Source organism: Panicum virgatum, chromosome 3K (genome assembly GCF_016808335.1).
Source record: "Panicum virgatum strain AP13 chromosome 3K, P.virgatum_v5, whole genome shotgun sequence".
Lineage (NCBI taxonomy): Eukaryota > Viridiplantae > Streptophyta > Magnoliopsida > Poales > Poaceae > Panicum > Panicum virgatum.
The window spans coordinates 56059012-56078098 of NC_053138.1; the positions used below are offsets into that span (position 1 = coordinate 56059012).

At 43.1% G+C, this 19087-nt stretch overlaps 1 protein-coding gene and 1 long non-coding RNA gene across 2 annotated transcripts; both read left to right on the forward strand.

The window, feature by feature from the left end:
- The first annotated feature begins 8760 nt into the window (after nucleotides 1-8760).
- LOC120701552 lies at nucleotides 8761-9225 on the forward strand. The gene is made up of 3 exons (XR_005686153.1): nucleotides 8761-8816; nucleotides 8890-9063; nucleotides 9171-9225. It is a non-coding gene; the product is annotated as an uncharacterized LOC120701552 (long non-coding RNA).
- Nucleotides 9226-11079: 1854 nt separating this feature from the next.
- Nucleotides 11080-15497, forward strand: LOC120699761 (calmodulin-binding protein 60 C-like). Its single transcript, XM_039983824.1, has 9 exons — nucleotides 11080-11283; nucleotides 11388-11475; nucleotides 12368-12420; nucleotides 12574-13055; nucleotides 13138-13298; nucleotides 13377-13574; nucleotides 13996-14143; nucleotides 14254-14360; nucleotides 14852-15497. The coding sequence occupies exons 1-9, from the start codon at nucleotides 11180-11182 to the stop codon at nucleotides 15146-15148; spliced, it is 1638 nt and encodes a 545-aa protein (XP_039839758.1). The 5' UTR covers nucleotides 11080-11179; the 3' UTR covers nucleotides 15149-15497.
- The last annotated feature ends 3590 nt before the right edge of the window (nucleotides 15498-19087 follow it).

Consider the following 19087-nt stretch of genomic DNA (forward strand, 5'->3'; position numbering starts at 1 on the left):
AGGTGCTGCCCATTTTCTCCAAAATTTATGAGGATTTCGTCCATCCAAGTGCATTAAAGGTTAGCAGCTTCTTCCACTCTTCTTTCACAGTGTTTATTCTTTTGTTTCATGCTTTCTAGGTAAAGAAAATAGTGATTTTAAGGTTGAGGAACAATGAGCATAATTTTTCAATTTGTTCATTAATTTGAACAAAATAGAATTGATTTATTGTGTTTTAGAGAAGGATTACTATATAGTTTGAGTATGACACATTTAGATTTTTTTTTGAATTATTTCATGGGGACATGTCTATATGTTATTATGCAAAATTTTAAGGATGAGGGAAAATGAACATGATTTATCAATTTATTCATTAATTTGAGCAAGGTAGAATTATTTGTTGTTTTTTAGAGAAAGTTAACTATATAGTTTGACTATCACATATTTAGAATGATTTTTTCGAATTATTTCATGGTGACATGTGTATATGTTATTGTGTCAATTTATTTTGCTATTTACTTTAGGTTTACTAGATAGGTGGCCTATGACACATTTACAATTTGTTTTCGAAATACTTCATAGTAACTTGTTTTGATATATGTAGAATTGGTTTTTGTTTTTATACGGTAATTAATTACAGATGGACCGGCAATGGATGCACGGCAGCCGGAGCACCTCGGCGTGGATTCAGGGTTTAGATTCTTTTCTCAAAGCGGCAATGGCAAATAGGTCGCCAAAGGGTTTAATGTGTTGTCCATGCAGTATTTGCGAAAATAAAAAGGAATTCCGGAAAAGAGATACTCTATGGAATCACCTGGCCTTGAATGGATTCATGAGTAACTATACCCTTTGGACCAAGCACGGCGAAGTTGGAGTTATGATGGAAGATAATGAAGAAAATGGCGATGATGATAACAACCTTCCAGATTGGGCATGGGTTCATGAAGCAGGTGGCTTTCAAGATGAACCAATTGACGAGGGTGAAGCAAATGTTGCACAAGAGGAGCCACCTGACGAGCTAGGTCAGGCGTTGCTTGATGCACAGAAAGACAGTGAAACTGTGAAGGAGGCATTAAAGTTCGAGAAGATGTTGGAGGATCACAAAAGGCCGTTGTTCCCTAGTTGCAAACCGGAGCAGAAGAAGTTGGGTACCACGCTAGAAATGCTGAAATGGAAGGCAACTAATGGTGTCACCGATAAGGGATTTGGTGAGCTATTAAAGATTGTAAAGAACATGCTTCCTGAGGGTAATGAACTGCCGTCAACAACATACGAAGCTAAAAAGATGGTTTGCCCTCTTGGATTGGACGTGCAGAAGATTCACGCATGTCCTAACGACTGCATCCTGTATCGCGGCGAATACGAGAACTTGGAAGCTTGTCCTGTTTGTAGCGCATTGCGGTATAAGATCAGGCGAGATGATCCAGGTGATGTTGATGGGCAGCCGGTAAAGAAGAGAGTTCCCGCAAAGTTGGTGTGGTACTTCCCTATAATACCACGTCTGAAGCGCTTTTTCAAAAACAAGGATAACTCTAAGTTGATACGGTGGCACAAAGAAGACCGTAAGGAGGATCACATGATCAGACACCCAGCAGATGGGTCCCAGTGGAGAAACCTTAACCGAGAGTATCCTCAATTTGACAACGACCCAAGGAATATAAGATTTGCTCTAAGTGCGGATGGAATGAATCCGTACGGTGAGTTTGGCAGTGCTCATAGTACATGGCCCGTGACCCTATGTATGTTCAACCTTCCTCCTTGGTTGTGCCTGAAGCGTAAGTTCATCATGATGCTGGTGCTTATAGAAGGGCCAAAAGAACCTGGCAACGATATTGATGTGTTCCTGCAACCCTTGATGGATGATCTCTTACTGCTTTGGAAAGAAGAAGGTGTACATGTGTGGGATGAGTATAAACAGGAGTCTTTCAACCTCCGAGCTTTGCTTTTTGTATGCATCAATGATTGGTCTGCACTTGCAAAACTTTCGGGACAGTCGAACATGGGATACATGGCCTGCACCCACTGTTATGATGAGACCGATAGCATTTATTTGAAACACTGTAAGAAGTGCGTATACATGGGCCATCGCCGATTCCTTCCTACCGATCACCCCCTAAGAACCGAAGGGAAGCATTTCAAAGGAGAACCCGAAACTCGTCCTAAGCCTCTGTTCCGTAACGGAAAGCGTGTGTTCTCGATGATCAAGAATGTGAAGGTAGTATTTGGAAAGGGTCCCGGTAGCCAACCTGTTCCAAGGATGACCAGGGACATGTTCCAATGTGGAAGAAGAAGTCTATATTGTGGAACCTACCTTATTGACAGAAATAACTATCCTGGGTCCTGTTTTTCTACACAATATGTTCCCTTTCGAGAGGTTCATGGCAGTATTGAAGAAGTACGTGCGTAAACGTTCTCGTCCAGAAGGATGCATTGCTAAGGGCTATGGAACAGAGGAGGTCATTGAGTTTTGCGTTAAGTATCTTCCTGATCTCAATCCGATTGGGCTCCCCGTGTCACACCATGAGGGGCGACTAAAGGGAAAAGGCACACTAGGAAAGAAATGTAATGTGAACATCCCTTGTAGTGAATTCAGCCAAACGAACTTCACGGTTCTTCAGAATTCATCCAAGGTAGCTCCATATATTGACGAGCACATGAATATTATACGGTCCGAAAATCCACAGAAGAATCTTGCTTGGATTACACGCCAACATATAAAAAATTTTGACGGCTGGTTCAGACGAAAATTATTGGGCAACAACACAGTTGATCAGGAACTTCAATGGCTGGCTAGGGGACCATCAATCACCGTCCAGCAATACCAAGGTTACGAAATCAATGGGTATACATTTTACACGAGAGCTCAAGACAAAAAAAGCACCAACCAAAACAGTGGTGTCCGTATGTGTATAGTAAACAGTAATGGAGAAAAGAACAACTACTATGGTGTCATAGAGGAGATATGGGAACTTGAATATGGACCCATAGTTGTCCCTCTGTTTCGTTGCGAATGGGTGGCTGGAGGAAGCGTAACGAAGGACCGATATGGGATGACCACAGTCGATTTTAAAAAGATTGGATATAAAGATGAACCATTCGTTCTAGCCAAAGATGTTACACAAGTATTCTATGTCAAGGACATGTCGAGCAAACCGAAGAAGAAGTCGGATAAGACACCTGAAGCAGACAAGGCTGGAAATGAGCCGAAACGGCACATAGTTCTTCCAGGAAAAAGAAAAGTTGTTGGAGTTGATGATATTTCGGACAATTCGGAAGATTATGACCAGATTGATGACCTTCCTCCATTCTCAGTTGACATTGACCCTAGCATCCTCTTATCCAAAGAGGACACACCTTATTTACGCCGTGATCACGCTCAAGGCACTTTCGTCAAAAAGAAGATTATCAATGTACCAGTAGATAATGATAATGAGTAGTAGTTTTATATAAGTTATATATTAATTGAATTCTCTGAATCAGTGATGTAATGTAACGCACCGCATCGTATTTATCTCAATTCTCGATACTATTTGTCCAATTATGACACAATATCATGTTCATATAATATTATATTTTTGCATGGTAGAAATATTTTTTACGCTACCTAATTTTGCATTACTAGAAAAATTGAAACATTAAATTACAAACAAATAATCAAGTAATATGCGAATTGATTAAATCATTGTATAGGGTACTATTGAAAAGCTTTTTGAATATTTTTGCATGGATCAAAATGAAATTTTTTCGATTTATTACGAATTAAAGAAACATATTCACATATAAACCTATAAGCTACACATAATTGATAATGGTTGCATATTCGTTAAATTACTTCGATTACTATTATTAGTGTGTAGATATAATTAACAATATGCTAAAAAAAATAAAGATATCAATTTTTGTTATATTATTGTAATTATTAAGCCTATTATGAATAGGTTTTTGTTATATTATTGTAAATATTAAAAAATTAGGGTAAAATGGAATCGGCGCGGGCAATTTTGGTTTGGCGGCAGATTGGAACATGTTAGTGCCGGCTGGTAAATCTAGCCGGCACTAACTTCAGCACGTTAGTGCCGGCTGATATTTCCAGCCGGCACTAAACTACACCATCTGACGTCACGGGGTCAGGTTAGTGCCGGCTGGAAATGTCAGCCGGCACTAACGTGCTGCTCTGCCCCCAAAACAGAGGTCCGACACCCACACTTAGTTATTTCTTCAGATCGACGTGGAGCGCCGCCGCCGCCCTCGGCTCGTCCTCGCCGCCGCCCCGGCCGCTTCCCCGACCTCGCGTGTCGTCGTCCTTGCGCGCCTGCGCCGCCCCGGCACCTCGTCCCCGGCGGCCTCCCTGACCCGACGCCTGCCCCCGCCCCCCCCGGCTCCGCGAGGTCGTCCTCGCGCCCCCCCTCCGCGCCGGCACCCCGGCCTCGTCGCCACCGTGCCCGGCAGCCCAGCTGCCCCCGTGCCGCCGCGCACCTCGTCGTCGTCCAGGCCCTGCGGCTACGCGCCTCCTCGACCTCGTCCAGTCCGCGCTGCTGCCCCTCCTCGTCCCCGTCGACGTCCCGGCCAAGGTCCCCTCCTCATCTGAATAATAGTCCGATCCTAAATTCTGATCCTTTCGATCCCAAAGCACTGAACAATTAACGCTAACACAAGTTAAATTTTTGCCCTGGTACTGATCCTTTCTTCTTACCGGGTTTGTGGTTGGGGAGCATAACTATTGTGTCCACTAAATATTTAGGGAAAATAGTCAATTCACATATTTATACTTGCATGATCACACGTGTAGTTTTAACTGAAACTTGTGTGAAATTAAATCCATATGTTCAATTTAGCATCTTCTAGCAGAGGTATGCAGAGCTGTACTTCTCTCTTTCCAATAGTTCAAAGTATCTACCTTACTGCTGTGTACCGGAATGCTGTCTTTGTTATTGAAGTACACTCACTGATTGTGGAAACTATGGTGCATATCAGCTCACTCAGACTTCAACCTGGGAATGGTTCGGTCCAAAACCAGTTTGCAAACATATTGTCAACAATTGCTAAATGTATGAGCATAAGCTGATATTTTCTTAGCACAATGTCATGATGACGCCTACTCATTGATTTGTGTAGAGAAACTTCATTAGCAGCGGTGCTTGCAAGTCATAGCAGTATGGAAATTTGTTGGTGTGGTGCCCATCAATTGGCACAGGGAGACCACATTACCAATGTTTTAGGCAGCCATGGGCTTTGATTAGAGGTTCTGTGTTTATGTAGTACTCTATAGTAGCTCCTTGACAATATCTTGCAAGTGTTGCTGAGAAACTATGGTCAGTGTTTTACTGAAGGACTGAGAAATGTTTTAGATGATTTTTTTTCTGGTCAGCAAACAATATCTTGCACATAAGCCACACTATAACATTAAAGAATGGTAGTTTAATTGTGCAGGAGGCCTTGTGATATTTTTTTCTCCGAAATTACAGACTCTGTCATTTTAGTTTATGGCTTATAGCTATGTGCAAAATAATATTTATCACAGGTATCAAAGAGTACTAGTACTAGTTGAGTCCGACCAATCGACAAACGTGGCCTGGCTGCTATATATGCTCCACGCTAGCACTGGCTTGCAGGCACTAGTTATTCAAAATCACCTAAACTATTATTAGTTGATTACATGGTGTGCGACGTCTGTCGAAAAAAACATACCTATTTCTAGTTGTTATTTTAATTTAAACTTGAAATGAAGCTCAGATCTGTTGGTAGCTTTGTACGGTATGGAATAAGATGCTTTCACATTTGCAAACCTAAAGGACAAAAAAAACAAGAGGAAAAATTCATGACCTGAACCTTGAAAATTAAGATGTGCAAATATACAAATACTGCTTGACTGAATTGAATCTAACTATCTGAGTGTTTTCTCTCTTATCTCTTCTATAATACAACACGACTATTCATTATATTATTTACTTGCTTTATGCTTAGTTTACTAAAATAGGAATCAAAAGGAAGAAACAGGATAACCTTTGATTCATTATATTATTTACTTGCTGTTTTTTTTATTGTTTCAGTTACTGGAAATGGATCCTACGGACAACCAAGACGAGTTAATGCACGACCTCATTCGTGATAGTACTGCGTACGAAGCTCCAGAGTTTGATGAGGACGAGAACGATGGCAGCCAATTTTTAAACTTGCATTATCATGGCGACGAGGAGCAAGATATTAGTGGGGAGGAAGAAGGAAATGTCGAGGAAGCCGAGGTATAAAAGTTTAGTGATTCTTTCAGGCATCAGGATAAATGTTTTGTCAATATATATGTTAGGAGCAAGATATTATTTGTGACACATGCGGCCCAGCTGCGAACTATTTGTGTTATGTTGCTAGCTTTGTTGATGATTTCAGTCCTTGTGTAAGGAGTCGTGCTCCAGCTAAAAATTCTTATGAATGTTTCAGTCAATAAGTTACCTAATATCATGATAATTTTCGATCTGGAACCCTTGCTTGCGGGTTATGAAGGTTACGCATACCTGCCGCGACGTCCACTAGTTGCTAGCAACCCGCTTGATAAATTTGCGATTCTTTCAGGCATCAGGATCGACGAAGCCTAAACGGAAACGTGGCTCCAAGAGGAAGATGGTAGGATGTACGACCATCACGGAGATCAACGAAGCAACCGGCGAGCCACTAGCCCCTGGTCAAATTAAGACGACATTTGTAAATCAATTGGGATATCTTGTTAGGGAATCCGTCCCCATAAAGTATAAGCTTTGGAAGAGAAATAAAGTCTCTGATCGACCTGAAGATATCGTGCCAGATTCAGAGAAAGATTTATTATGAAAAGAGGTGTCGTTGCACTTCAACTTTCCCCCAGGCAAAGCTGACAAAATAAAGGGATGGGCATTTAAGAAGATGGCAATTCAGTTCGCCTCGTTCAAGAAAAAATTGGTGGCAAACTTTGTCAACAAGGGCCTCACACCAGATTTTGATAAAGTCTGGAAGAAGCAACGAGAGTGGTGGAATGAATTCGTGAATTACAAGCACAGTGCTGACAGCATGGCAGCCTCGATTCAAGGCAAAATGAATGCTAGCAAAAAGAAAAACTTCCATAGACTTGGGCCCGGAGGTTATAAGGTTGCCATTCCGAAATGGGAAAAGATGGAAAATGATTTAATTGTAAAAGGAATCGTACCGCAAACCTTGAGTTGGCCCAAACGAGCAAGGTATTACTTCTATGCTCATGGAGGCACACTAGACCCCGACACTGGAATGTTTGTGACTAGCGACGTACTAAGAGAGGCTGCCCAAAGACTCGAGGACGCAATGAGGCGTACCGAAGAAGGAACCTTCCAGCCCAACAGAGAGAATGACGAGCTGACTTACGCTCTTGGGAATGCGGAACACACTGGACGGACCCGAGGCGTGGGCGTAGTTTCATGGAAATATGGCTTTTCCGGAGATCTCGAAACCTACCGAAGCCGATGCAGAAGCAAGGCAGTAGTGGCTGAGAAGATCCATAGCCTAGAAAACCGGATAATGTCACTTGAGGCAGCAGTTGGGCAACGCTCGGACCAACCAGCTGCCAATGTGGAGATCAGCCCCCCTTCTCAGCGTCGTAGCAGTGTTGCTTCCACGGAGCACCCTAATTTGGGTGCCGACAGGCCGAGGGACCCCATTGACAACATCACCGTTAGGACCCAATGTGAGCTTCTGGTTCTTTATGGGAAAAAGCTCAAAGTTTGTGCTGAGGGTTATGCGGAAGTCCAAGAAGAGGGCGGGACAATACATTGCCAGCCGATTCCTGAAGGATTCGCCAGAGTCTTTGTTGACCGAATTACTGAAGAACGCTGGGAAGACATGGACCTCCCGATCCCTATAAGTTCTGAAGAAACAGAACTACAACATGCCATACACACATGGATCGCGTGGCCAAAGTGCGATATAAGATTGGTGCAAGCAGACACAGATTCCGCTCGGTGCTCAAGGCAAAGATCACCAACGCCAGCTGACAGGAATCCTAGTGTTGGCCCACCTTCTCCACCGCCTGCACGGGACCCCAGCATGGATCCGCCATCACCAGCCGCACAAAGCGAGCCAATTCCGGCATCATCACCAGCCGCACAACAGAATCAGAGTCAGCGACAGAAGGCTTACACGGTACCTTCGGTCCAGCCATCTCAAAAGCAGCAAAGAAAGAAGAAAAAGAAGGCTCCAGAAGAGGAAGAGGCAGAAGAATCGTTTCAAACCTTCTTGTTGAAGCGCAAACTACTGAGGGAGGCTGCGAACAAGAAGCCAGAAATAGATCCGGTTGCAAAGGCACACTTTGTTAAACACTTCATTAAAGATCCCACCAAGGAGAAAGAAAGAGAGTCGGATTATGATCGGCAGATCAGAAAGTGCTACAGCAACCCCAAGAATCGGCTGATTAATGCAAAGACCGTTCCCCAGCTCGGAGAGCAGTCCAAACAATCGATCCCTCCGTTGATAGTGCCACATGAAGACTGTCCCGATGAATCAAGAGATCCGTTGACCATGGCTGGGATGATATTGCAAACTGATCTAACAAGGGCTCAATTGCTTGGGGAGGCCCTACAGAATGCCCGCGGCAGGAAAAAGTTTGTACTTGGTGAACCTTTGATATGGCCAGAGTTGCTACCATTCCTACCAACGAGAATGGCCGAGTTACACAAATGGTATGCCGTGCAATCTAAAGCTAGTAAATTAGAGATGTTCCCGGCTCGGATTAAAGATGAGCATTTCTGGCGGGGGGCAGATGATGTATATATCGAGTTTGCATCACTCTACGATTTATACCATCAAGATGCCCTTCACAAGTCCCTCGTCAGTGTATGGTGCATGTAAGTATTGTCTCTCGTTTCATTATTTTAGCCTTGTGTGTTGACTGATCCCCGTTTTTCTTGTGTCCCGTAGGTCAAAAATTCAAATTTGCCGAAAGAAGAACTTCCATAACGTCGGGTTCTTCGACCCCGATATTATACACGAGAAATCGCTAGCGCTAAATCCTGGAGACATAGTCAATGTTATATACAGGGGGTTGCGTAAGAATAGCATGTGTCCCTTCATTCTCTTGCCATACAACCATCAGTGAGTCGTTCTTTGTTAGCCTTTTTTTTCAATCCCTTCGTATTAATAATACTGTTTAATAACTATTATAATCAACATTAATTGGTTATGCGTATGTATATGCACAGCTTTCATTGGATATTGCTTTGTATTCGGATTGAGGAGCACAAGGTCTTGGTGTATGACTCGTTAAGGCAAGATAAATCAAAGTACCAAGATATCATCGAGGTGGTAAATACTGCATGGAGTCGTTACCTCCACAAACACATAGGCTTGCCCATAGGTGAAATCGAACCTCTTCATTGGGTGACTGATTTTCCGGTATGAATATACTCTCGCTACTAATGTCATTCGCAATAAACATCGGAGAAATTCTATATCGTAACTCACATTTGTCCATAGTGTTGGAGACAGGGCCAAGGAAACAACTTATGTGGATACTACGTATGCGAGTGGATCAACTCTTTTGCAAGTGAAAAAGGGCAAATGACAGTGGAGGCATTCAATGTACGTGAGCACAATCACATCTGCTCATTATTTTAATTCATTATTTTTTATTCTCATGTTTTTATCGAAAAATGTGACAGCGTTGGCGGATGAAAGAAGAACTCATTGAAATCGCTCGGATCAGGGCAATTCAAGAAGCTATATGTGGATTTCTACTCGATGAAGTCATAAATCCTAAGGGCGAATTTCATGGCGATCTCCGTCTAAGCGTCGCCCAAGAAGATCCGACGACGAGGAAGCTGATACGTTATTATAGTTGATGTGCGCAATAATTTGTAATATCTCATGTACTTTTGAACTCCTAAGTGTTCCATACATGACAAATATATATATAATATTAGTGTAATATGTTGTTCTAATAATACTGTGCAATGCAAATAGTACGACTATGTAGTCACATACGGTAGAAATACGCATAGCCATACGTATAAAAACGAAAAGAAAAGAAACATAAAGAAGAAAAAACATTTAGTGCCGGCTAGTTATACCAGCCGGCACTAACCTTGCTGTCAGGACTCAGGTGGGTTCGGGCACGTTAGTGCCGGCTAGTATTACGGACCGGCACTAACATACGCACGTTAGTGCCGGTCAGAGTAGCTGGCACTAACGTCTGTCACGTTAGTGCCGGCCATTTAGTGCCGGCCACAGGGACCGGCACTAACACGTCCTGTGACCGGCACTAATAAGCCGTTCTCCAACAGTGTAGGGAATGTTTGGATTCTAAGGTTAGTATCCAAAAGTGCTAAATTTTAATATAAACTTACTCAAACACAAATGATAATAAATGAGCTAAATTTTAATTAAAATTTAAAAGTTTTAATAAAATATAAGTGCTAATAGATATTAGATTTGGCATTCAACTAACTTTAGCTTATCAAACGGACTGGCACGTATTCAATACGACGATCGTTTATGCTATGAGGTGTTTGGATCTAAGGTCTAAGTTTAGCCCTGTCACATCCGATGTTCGGTTGTTAATTAGGAGGGTTAAATATGAGCTAATTATAAAACTTATTGCATAAGGCTAGGGCTGATTCGTGAGACGAATCTATTCAATCTACTTAATCCATTATTAGCATATTTTTACTGTAGCACCATATTACCAAATTATAGACTAGGTTTAATACATTCATCTCGCGAATTAGCCTAGATGTTATAAAATTAATTTTATTACTAATCTACGTTTAATACTTCTAATAACTATAACTATAGTACCCAAAATTCGATGTAACATGGCTGAAGTTTATCCCCGCTCGAACCAAACGCAATCTTGAGATCTAGGTGACAAGAAAGAAGGAAGCAGATCGAAGAGCATCCAACAACGCGGCGCTCCCGCGTTCGCGTCATGTTTTTCTCGGAAACCTCCGGCCACTCCGATCCCTCCAGTGTCTCCGCCGGCCTACTGGAGCGGGGCCGGCGAGGTGTGGAAGAGTGCGTGACTTTTCCAACCGCCCCCGTCGATCGATTTAAATACGCCGGCCTCGTGCTCTCTCGACCTACTCAACCGCCCCCGTCGGTCAGTAATCGCGAGCAACGACGACCAAGCGTCCAGAGCCGACCGCCAGTGGGCTGCCTAGCTAGCTGGTGTCGGTCGAGATCGACGCGACCTGCAGCTTGAGATCGCCAGGCCATGCCGCCGCCGAAGAAGCGGGACCTGGAGGAGGGCGGCTCCAGCGGCGGCGCGCCGTCGTCGCAGGCGCCGGCGCTGAAGAAGCGCTGCCGGTCCTTCGACCTGTGAGCGTCTCGCTTGCTAGCTAGCTAGCTCCGCCGCCCTTTCGTCCCCCCACGATCTTCAATTCTTCAGTGACCTGAAAAATCGAATTGGGAACCTGCTGCAGGGAGATCAGGGGCTGCAGGCACCTGCAGGAGCTCACCGCCGCCGTCAAGCTCAGCGTCGAGGCCGCGCTCGAGGCCGCCGTCGCCGGGGTACGTACGTGACAGCCACCGCGCCCCATTAAACACAGACTACCTGCTGGACCACTTGGAAGTATGCAGCTTAGCTTAATTGGGATTTATTTAATTTGAACTACTCTGAAACCCCCCAGACAAGAATTATTGGAATACAGGTAGTAGGATTCTCCACTTGATTTGGGGATCCTTTTGGTCATTTGATTTGACATGTCCAGTGACCTTTTTTCCTAAAAAAAAAAGAAGTCCAGTGACTAATCAAAAGGAATATGAGCCTCTATCGAATCTTGTGACAATCCTATCGTGCTACTCTCTCGACCTTTGTCTGACGTGGCTGTTAGAATTAATTAGGAATAATTATTAGTGATCAATTAGGATTAATTGCGTCATTAGTAACTGCTAATGACAGTTGTATGTAGGCATAGGGAATAGACACCTTTTGGTGTCAACCGACACCTTTCGGCCTTTGGCCCTTTCGCAGACATCGGGCAGCTGCCTGATTCCATTGTAGATAAATCAGATTCTTATTCATCAATACAGAGAGTAATCACACTTTTACACAACAGTGTCAAACCTTTATTTGGTAGGGTTGCATGTTATCATGTTAGCTTTCACTTTCGTAGCCTAGCTTGACCAAAGCATTGCAATAATCAACGGCTGTTCGCATCTTCGGACTTGATCTGATAGTCCGATGACTTGTACTTTTAGGAACAGTTCCCAATATGTCACTAAAAAAATTCTTGTCCCTTTGTATGCCACTGGGCCCACATGTCATCAGTACAGTCAAGCCCATGTGTCATACACTTGTATATAATGACTAATGACCATAAATAAGTTCTTGCAGTTTCTGTTGAGCATTTTTTTTTTGTTTTTTCGGCATTTAGTAAAGTTACACTTTTATTTTTGACAGATACCAGAGGAAGTTGCCAAAGCATTTACAAGCTTCTTAAACCGTGCTCCTAGGTAGCATTTGCACTTCACATCACCCCAGTATTACTTTTCAGATATCTTTTTATACATCTTCACTTCTCAAGCTGCAAATATTCCTGTATATATATATGGTGTGAGCTGTGGTTGCATTCGCCACTTCACCTTACCACGGCTTTTCTTCCACAGTTTGTGCAGAACACTGGTTGATCAGAATCAGCCTCCAAGATACAAGCTCACCTTCACCAATGGCTTGGGCAGTGAAGTTTTCACAAAGAAGGTCATCTGTGACACAAATGGGGAGCCCCTCAAGATATGTGTAACAGCGAATGGCCAGGATGAAACCGACCCTCGTGTTCTTTCTGCTAAAATCAGAGTCGTTGTTCTTGATGGCGACTTTAATAGGCACAATCAGGAATGCTGGACTTGGGAGGAGTTCAACAACTCCACAGTACGCCCACGAGACAAGGTTGGGGCAGTCTTGACAGGAGATCTTGAGCTGAGTCTGACAAATGGTGAGGCTTATCTCAACAGCGCAACTTTTATTGATAATTCCAAGTTTGTGAGGAGTGGCAAGTTCAGGCTTGGGGTTATGGTTATTGATAATCTCGGTGAACGAGTCCAAGAAGGCGTCACTGAACCTTTCACTGTCAAGGAACGGCGTGGTGAAGGTAATCCTGAATCTGAATAATGTTGAACTTATGTTACCTTCAGAATTGAAAATTTAGTCGATCCAGTCTCATATGTTTATAGGATACAGAAAGCATGATATACCATCGTTGAGTGATGATGTGTGGCGCCTGAAGAAGATCTCAAAGGATGGTGCTTTCTATGATGCGTTGAGAGGTTCTGGCATTTTATTTGTCAAGGACTTCTTGAGGTTGTATTATAAGGATGAGCAAGCTCTGCGCAATGTAAGACAAGAATTCTTTTGTGTACCTTCTCATTAGAACTTCATATTGCTTAATATAACTGGCTTCTGTTATATTTAGATTCTCATCAAGGCCACCGAATTAGCTTGGACGACTATTGTCGAGCATGCTAAGAAATGTGATCCTGGACGGGAGCTATATTCTTTTCTTGTCGAAGGCAATAGCGTTCTGCTTTTCTTCAACTCTGCCTATCAGATTGTTGGAGCGAAATTTGGTGACAACTACTTGCCCTTCAATGATCTTGAAAAGGCTGCAAAGGTATAACTCTGATACTAATAGTGAGACTTTACTTCAAGTTTCTGAAGTGTAGGCCGTGCATTCTCAATCCTTTTTGGCACAACAGTGCACTGCATATGACAGATATATATACATCAGACTTCAGGAGAAATAAGGTTCAGTTTGGACACTGTGGTGTATATTTGTTCTTCTTAACAAGAAAGCACAAATTAGCTTAAAGTCCTATATCTCGACAATAAATCAAATAACATACAGATTAGGTGTTGGGAATCCAAGACATAACTCATTTATCTCAATGTATTGCACAGTATGCTCATATATATTAGGGGCAAGTCACATTCCGGTCTTAGAGTTGCTGGAATTCTGAATTGCAAAGGATAAAAATTCATGTCCAAGACCAAACAAAGTATTTTTAATTTCTTATCTGGTCGAAATTTCTCAGGAACTGGTCATACAATGGAGCAAAGTTGCATACGAAAATATACCCTACAAGGAACCAGATTATGAACTGGATGATGATGATGGCAAACCAAGACCAATCAACGAGGGAATGAGTATGCTGGAGCATAAATTTACTGACTGTATGCAAGGTGACATTGGCGAAGATAGTATTGCCCTGCATATTGAATAATCTTTTCGACAATGGTTTATTTATTTTTGTAATAAATGGTTGCCTGACAATAAATTTTATTTTTTACAGACAGAAATGTTTGTGAAGCTGATAATCAGCAAGGGACTTCCTGTAGTCATTCCAAGCAGTGCACGTTTAAAAGACTGGGATCCATTCGACTTACGCAAAATGATGAAGTAAGTAATGCATGTTTAGCTCATAAAAAAAAAGAAAAAAATTGCTTCAAAAAAAGAAAAAAAATGCAGCTACCTTTCTTATCCTTTAGAGCAAATTTGATCTGTTTCACGATATTAATAAAAGACCAGAAAATATGTGTAATGGTTCAGCACAATTTCTCCATATTGTTACTATTTCCTAGACAATAGAAGTTTCTTAAACTCATTTGGCATTGATTTATTCTATTATCCCAAGCACAGATGAAATGTTCTTCTCAGGAAATGTTTTTTAATACTTTCACACACAAGAAAAAAAAAGAGAGCTGCACATAGTATCAGATCCTAAAGCAGTTGCCGTGATTAATGTCTAAGCAGCTGCGCACTGATTCCAGGATCCTTAAAATGACTGCAGTTCTCTCTTTTTAAGATAACATAAACGCATTTCCCCTGTTCTTTTCTTCTGTGAACAGTACTGTGCAAAGCAGATCATTAACTGAATCGTACTCTCACAGGATGAATCATTTGACATCAGTGTCTACATGGACTCTATCTCTGAACATTGTGCAACCACATCTGCAAATGACATCACAGGTCTAGTCACGCTTCGTTGCCCAGCTGCCGAGGCAAATGAAGCTACAGGATCTGTGGTTTTGACACAGGCATCCCTTACAGTGGATGATGAGGTTTACAACATACCTCTGGTAGAGAATGGTAATCACAATTTCATTTCTATGCACTGGAAACTGCAAGTTTCAGGACTCACTGATCCGATATGCTTTTGCAGATGCTGCAGTCACTCAGCTGTGTGAAGAGCAGCAACCTGCAGAGGGAGCTCAGTTTGCCGCCTCTCTTTGCGCCGTCAGAGCTCTGGCAGACTATCCTATGTACTCAAGGCATGGCAGCTTCAAAGAGCCCGGTTGCCATGACGCGGTGGAGCTGGGAGCAGAACCGGCTGTGTGAAGAATGGCTAAGTGAAAATAAGAAAATTAATGAATAAAACATCAATGGGTCGAATTGTCGAAAAATCGTCCGAAGATGCTCTATGTGGAATGGCAAGGACAGGTTTAAATGACAACATTGGCCATCGAGTAAATGTTGTTTAGATATGTATAGTGAAGATATTCTTTCATTCAACTTTCAGCTTTGTTCTTGGTGATCGTTTGAAGCTTTGTTTGATTTGAAATGTTGTCCATGAGTTCATGTCTAGCTACTTAGTGTGCCGCAAAAAAATATTTCTAGACGTGGTGAACATGTTTGTGGAAAAGGAAATATAGCATATAATTCTGGGAACTACCTACAGTAATATTCTGGGAACAAATAAAGAGGAAAGATGTTGGCGATTTTTTTTTATCGTCATATTCATTCAAGTCCTAGGATTATGTTAACTGATCCAAGAGGAACTAAGGTAGCAATCCAGCAAAAAAAAAGTGCAACACGGCACCAAATCTCTCGAGTGGCCTGAAGCATGATACCTGCACTTGGACATTGAACCTGTTACGTCAGAAGAACAGAGCGCGTGGCACAGCAGTAGCCCTCAGCAAGCTTAGCCGCTCTCCTGCTTATCCTACGTTTTCCCCCTGAATTAGCCTCTATATATATGGTTTCATTGCACAATTACCTACAACAAAAATTAAATAACCGAGCCGGATGAGTGTTACGGGGATGAAACCCCTCTCACATTCTATGAAACTCTTCCTTCTCATTTCTTATAAATATACTACCACATTAATAAAATTAAATACCCATAAAACTTTAATGAAACTCCACTGAGATCGGTCAATAGGCAAATCTCCTGACTCTTCTTTTACATAATATTTTAAAGAAAAAAAAAGCACGACCCCGCTGCAGACTTGCCAAGGATCCACGGTAGTCATCCATGGGCGCGTAGGGACTCCCAGCAGGCCAGCACTCCAACGCGTGAAGAAGAGACGAGGATACGCCATGGAACGAAGGAAACGAGAGCAAAAAGCATCAGACAATGCGTAGGGAAAATAGCAGGAAACACCAACGGCGCCTCTAGTGTTTCCGTCTGTAGGAAAAAAAAAACTTTGTGATCGATTAGCTACTCTTGTGATCTTGTCTAGTGCGGCGTGGGTCCTTGCCCTTGCGGATGCAAGAACAAGCAGCAGCAAAAGCCGGAGATCTCTGGCAACCGGGGAGGACGGCGACTCCACATGCGACGCGGTGGAGGAGAAATTCACTCGCGTCCCTTCTTCACCAACCACACGGGGCCTTACGCGTGAGCACCATCGACGGCTCACCACCAACATTGCAAAAAATTTAAAAAATCATAATCACTAATCACTTTTAATTTCACCACATTTCCTTAACTATCATACATATTCGATGAAGTGCCGCACCTCTCTCTATTTTTCTCTAGCTTTGACCCTATGAACCGGTGATGATGAAAAGATTACTGTCGGTAGTGAAAATTTTTCCACTAGCAGTGTGAAAGTGATCGGGTGCTCTAACCTAAGAGGGGGAGGGGGTGAATTAGTCACTAATAAAAACTTAGACCTATGGCTCCAACTAGTTTGCACAAAACTTAAACTAAAACAAGCTATCTAGATGTGCAACTAGGTTGTTCTAGTGTGAAACCCCTATTCCAAAAGAGTTATGCACCATATAGCCTTTCCTAACAAGAAACTACTCTATGAAAGTAAAGACACAAAGGTTGCAAGTAATAAATGCGGAAGCTTAAAGAGCGGGATAGGAGATAGCAAACTCTTGACGCGGGTGTTTATCCCGTGGTTCGGTTAGCCACAAAGGCACACCTACATCCACGTTGTTGTAGCACTCACTAAGAGTATTGCTACTCGGCCACCAAGTCTCTTCCGTGAACACAATCACGGTCACCTTGGCCCCGGATTAAACTAAGGAGCTTCTCCACAAAGGATGGGGTCTCCACGTCCCCCGCACAAAGTGTCGTCGCCGCTCCACACCAAGTCGGAGGGTCGATGACGTTGCCGGTGAGCTTCACGCTCCAAGGTGCCGGCGCACCAAGCTCTTGTTTTGGTTCACTAGAGAACCACAGCACAAAGGCTCAAGGCCTTGCAATCACACTCACTAAGAGCTAATCTAGCACTCACACTTTACAAAACTAGTGCTATAAGCTAAGGATATGATCTATGAGCTCTTGTATGGCTTGGAGATGTTCTTGGATGTGTATGAGGTGTCTTGGGACTCCAGCAATCTTCAAATGGCCGGGGTGAGGCATATATATAGGCCACCAAGTCTTGTAGCCATTGCTCCAACGGTCAGCTGAAAATCTACGTATCACCGGAAGAACCGATGCCTCTGGCAGAGGTAGCGTCGGTTCATTTGGTCACACATAATACGAAGTAGCCATTGAACTTCTGACAGCTGACACAGTGGCCACCGGTTGAACCAATATTTTGTACTGATGCATCACCGGTTCATCCGGTGCTGAAGAATCTTCTCCTGTGCTCTTGACATCGTCTCTGGAACATAGGACGCCCAATGCACCGATGCCCCTTTTTGACCCATCGGTTCATCCGGTGCCCATAAGCTGACTTGGCTTTGATTCCCTTCTGCACCAGAAATCCATAGCGTCGGTTCTTCCGACTACCATCGGATGCACCGATGCCCTTGGCGTCGGTTCTTCCGGTGCTACTGACTGAAGAGCTTTCAGGGCGCTGCCCTGAGACCCGCGAGGGGCGGCTCCCCCTCGACCCCGTCCGCTAATCGGGTAGTGGAACCCCCGTAGGGGCGGCCCTTCGGGCCTTGCTACACCTATTTTTTCTTTCTCTTTGTCATCACTTGAACCTAAAAGCCTGAGAATGGTCATCTTAACAATCATATTAGTCCAAATATTATGTTGTCATTCGATCACCAAAATCACTTGAAATGGCATAAATGGTGCCATGTTCCTTACACAGTGTCGCAATCGAGAGCGCGTGAAATTGATCAGCACGTGACAAGTCGGCAAAGCTGCTGCCTACGACGCGAGACACATATGTCTGCGCCGAGGCCGGTGACTCTGGCACGTTGCTTAGTACTCCGGCCGAGGATACAATAAGTGCACGTAGTTTAAGATTCAAACTTTGAAACTTTAACCTATAACTAATCTTGTAGAATAAGGTTTTTATCTTATAACAATCATATCATTAGAAATTAGAAATTATGCAGTATGACGACGACTGCGAAAAAACCATCAAGATGATTAGAAATTATGCAGTATCGAGCGTTACAATATAAAAATGAATTCGTGTACCCATCTAGCCGTGTATTCGTCGAGGCTAAGGTTGCCTTGATGATGTGGTGCACCTGGCATCATCAAACGCCGCTCCCGACAAGCGTTGTGCATCTCCTCCCACTCGGGATCGAACTACTTGTCAACCATAACCGTCCATAACCGGAGATTTTGGGCACACCACCACGGAGGCACCTACACGTCATCAAGTATATGACATATATATATATATATAAGAAGATCAAATTAAGCATACTTAATCTCAGAATTAATATTCTATATTTACCTCCAGGTATTGTTCTTGGGCCAGCCTAATGTTTCTTGCATCAGTTTTGCTGACCTTTGTTTGAAGGTAGGTACTATTGTATGTAATGACGGCCTGGACGCGCGCCTCGTAATGCATGCCCTTCATGAGTTTATGATAGTCATTGTGAGCCACACTAGCCGCCTTGGCCTCTATCCCTCCTGGCATCTGAAGAAATCCAGCATATAGACGCGATGAATCCTGTAATTATTTCAAGAATGTCCAATGAAT

Excerpts from the sequence above, each read along its gene's own strand:
- LOC120699761 (XM_039983824.1), top strand. The coding sequence starts at position 11,180 with ATGCCGCCGCCGAAGAAGCGGGACCTGGAGGAGGGCGGCTCCAGCGGC. Across the intron at positions 13,056-13,137 it reads CAAGGAACGGCGTGGTGAAG|GATACAGAAAGCATGATATA; the intron begins GTAATCCTGAAT and ends ATATGTTTATAG. Across the intron at positions 13,575-13,995 it reads ATCTTGAAAAGGCTGCAAAG|GAACTGGTCATACAATGGAG; the intron begins GTATAACTCTGA and ends GAAATTTCTCAG.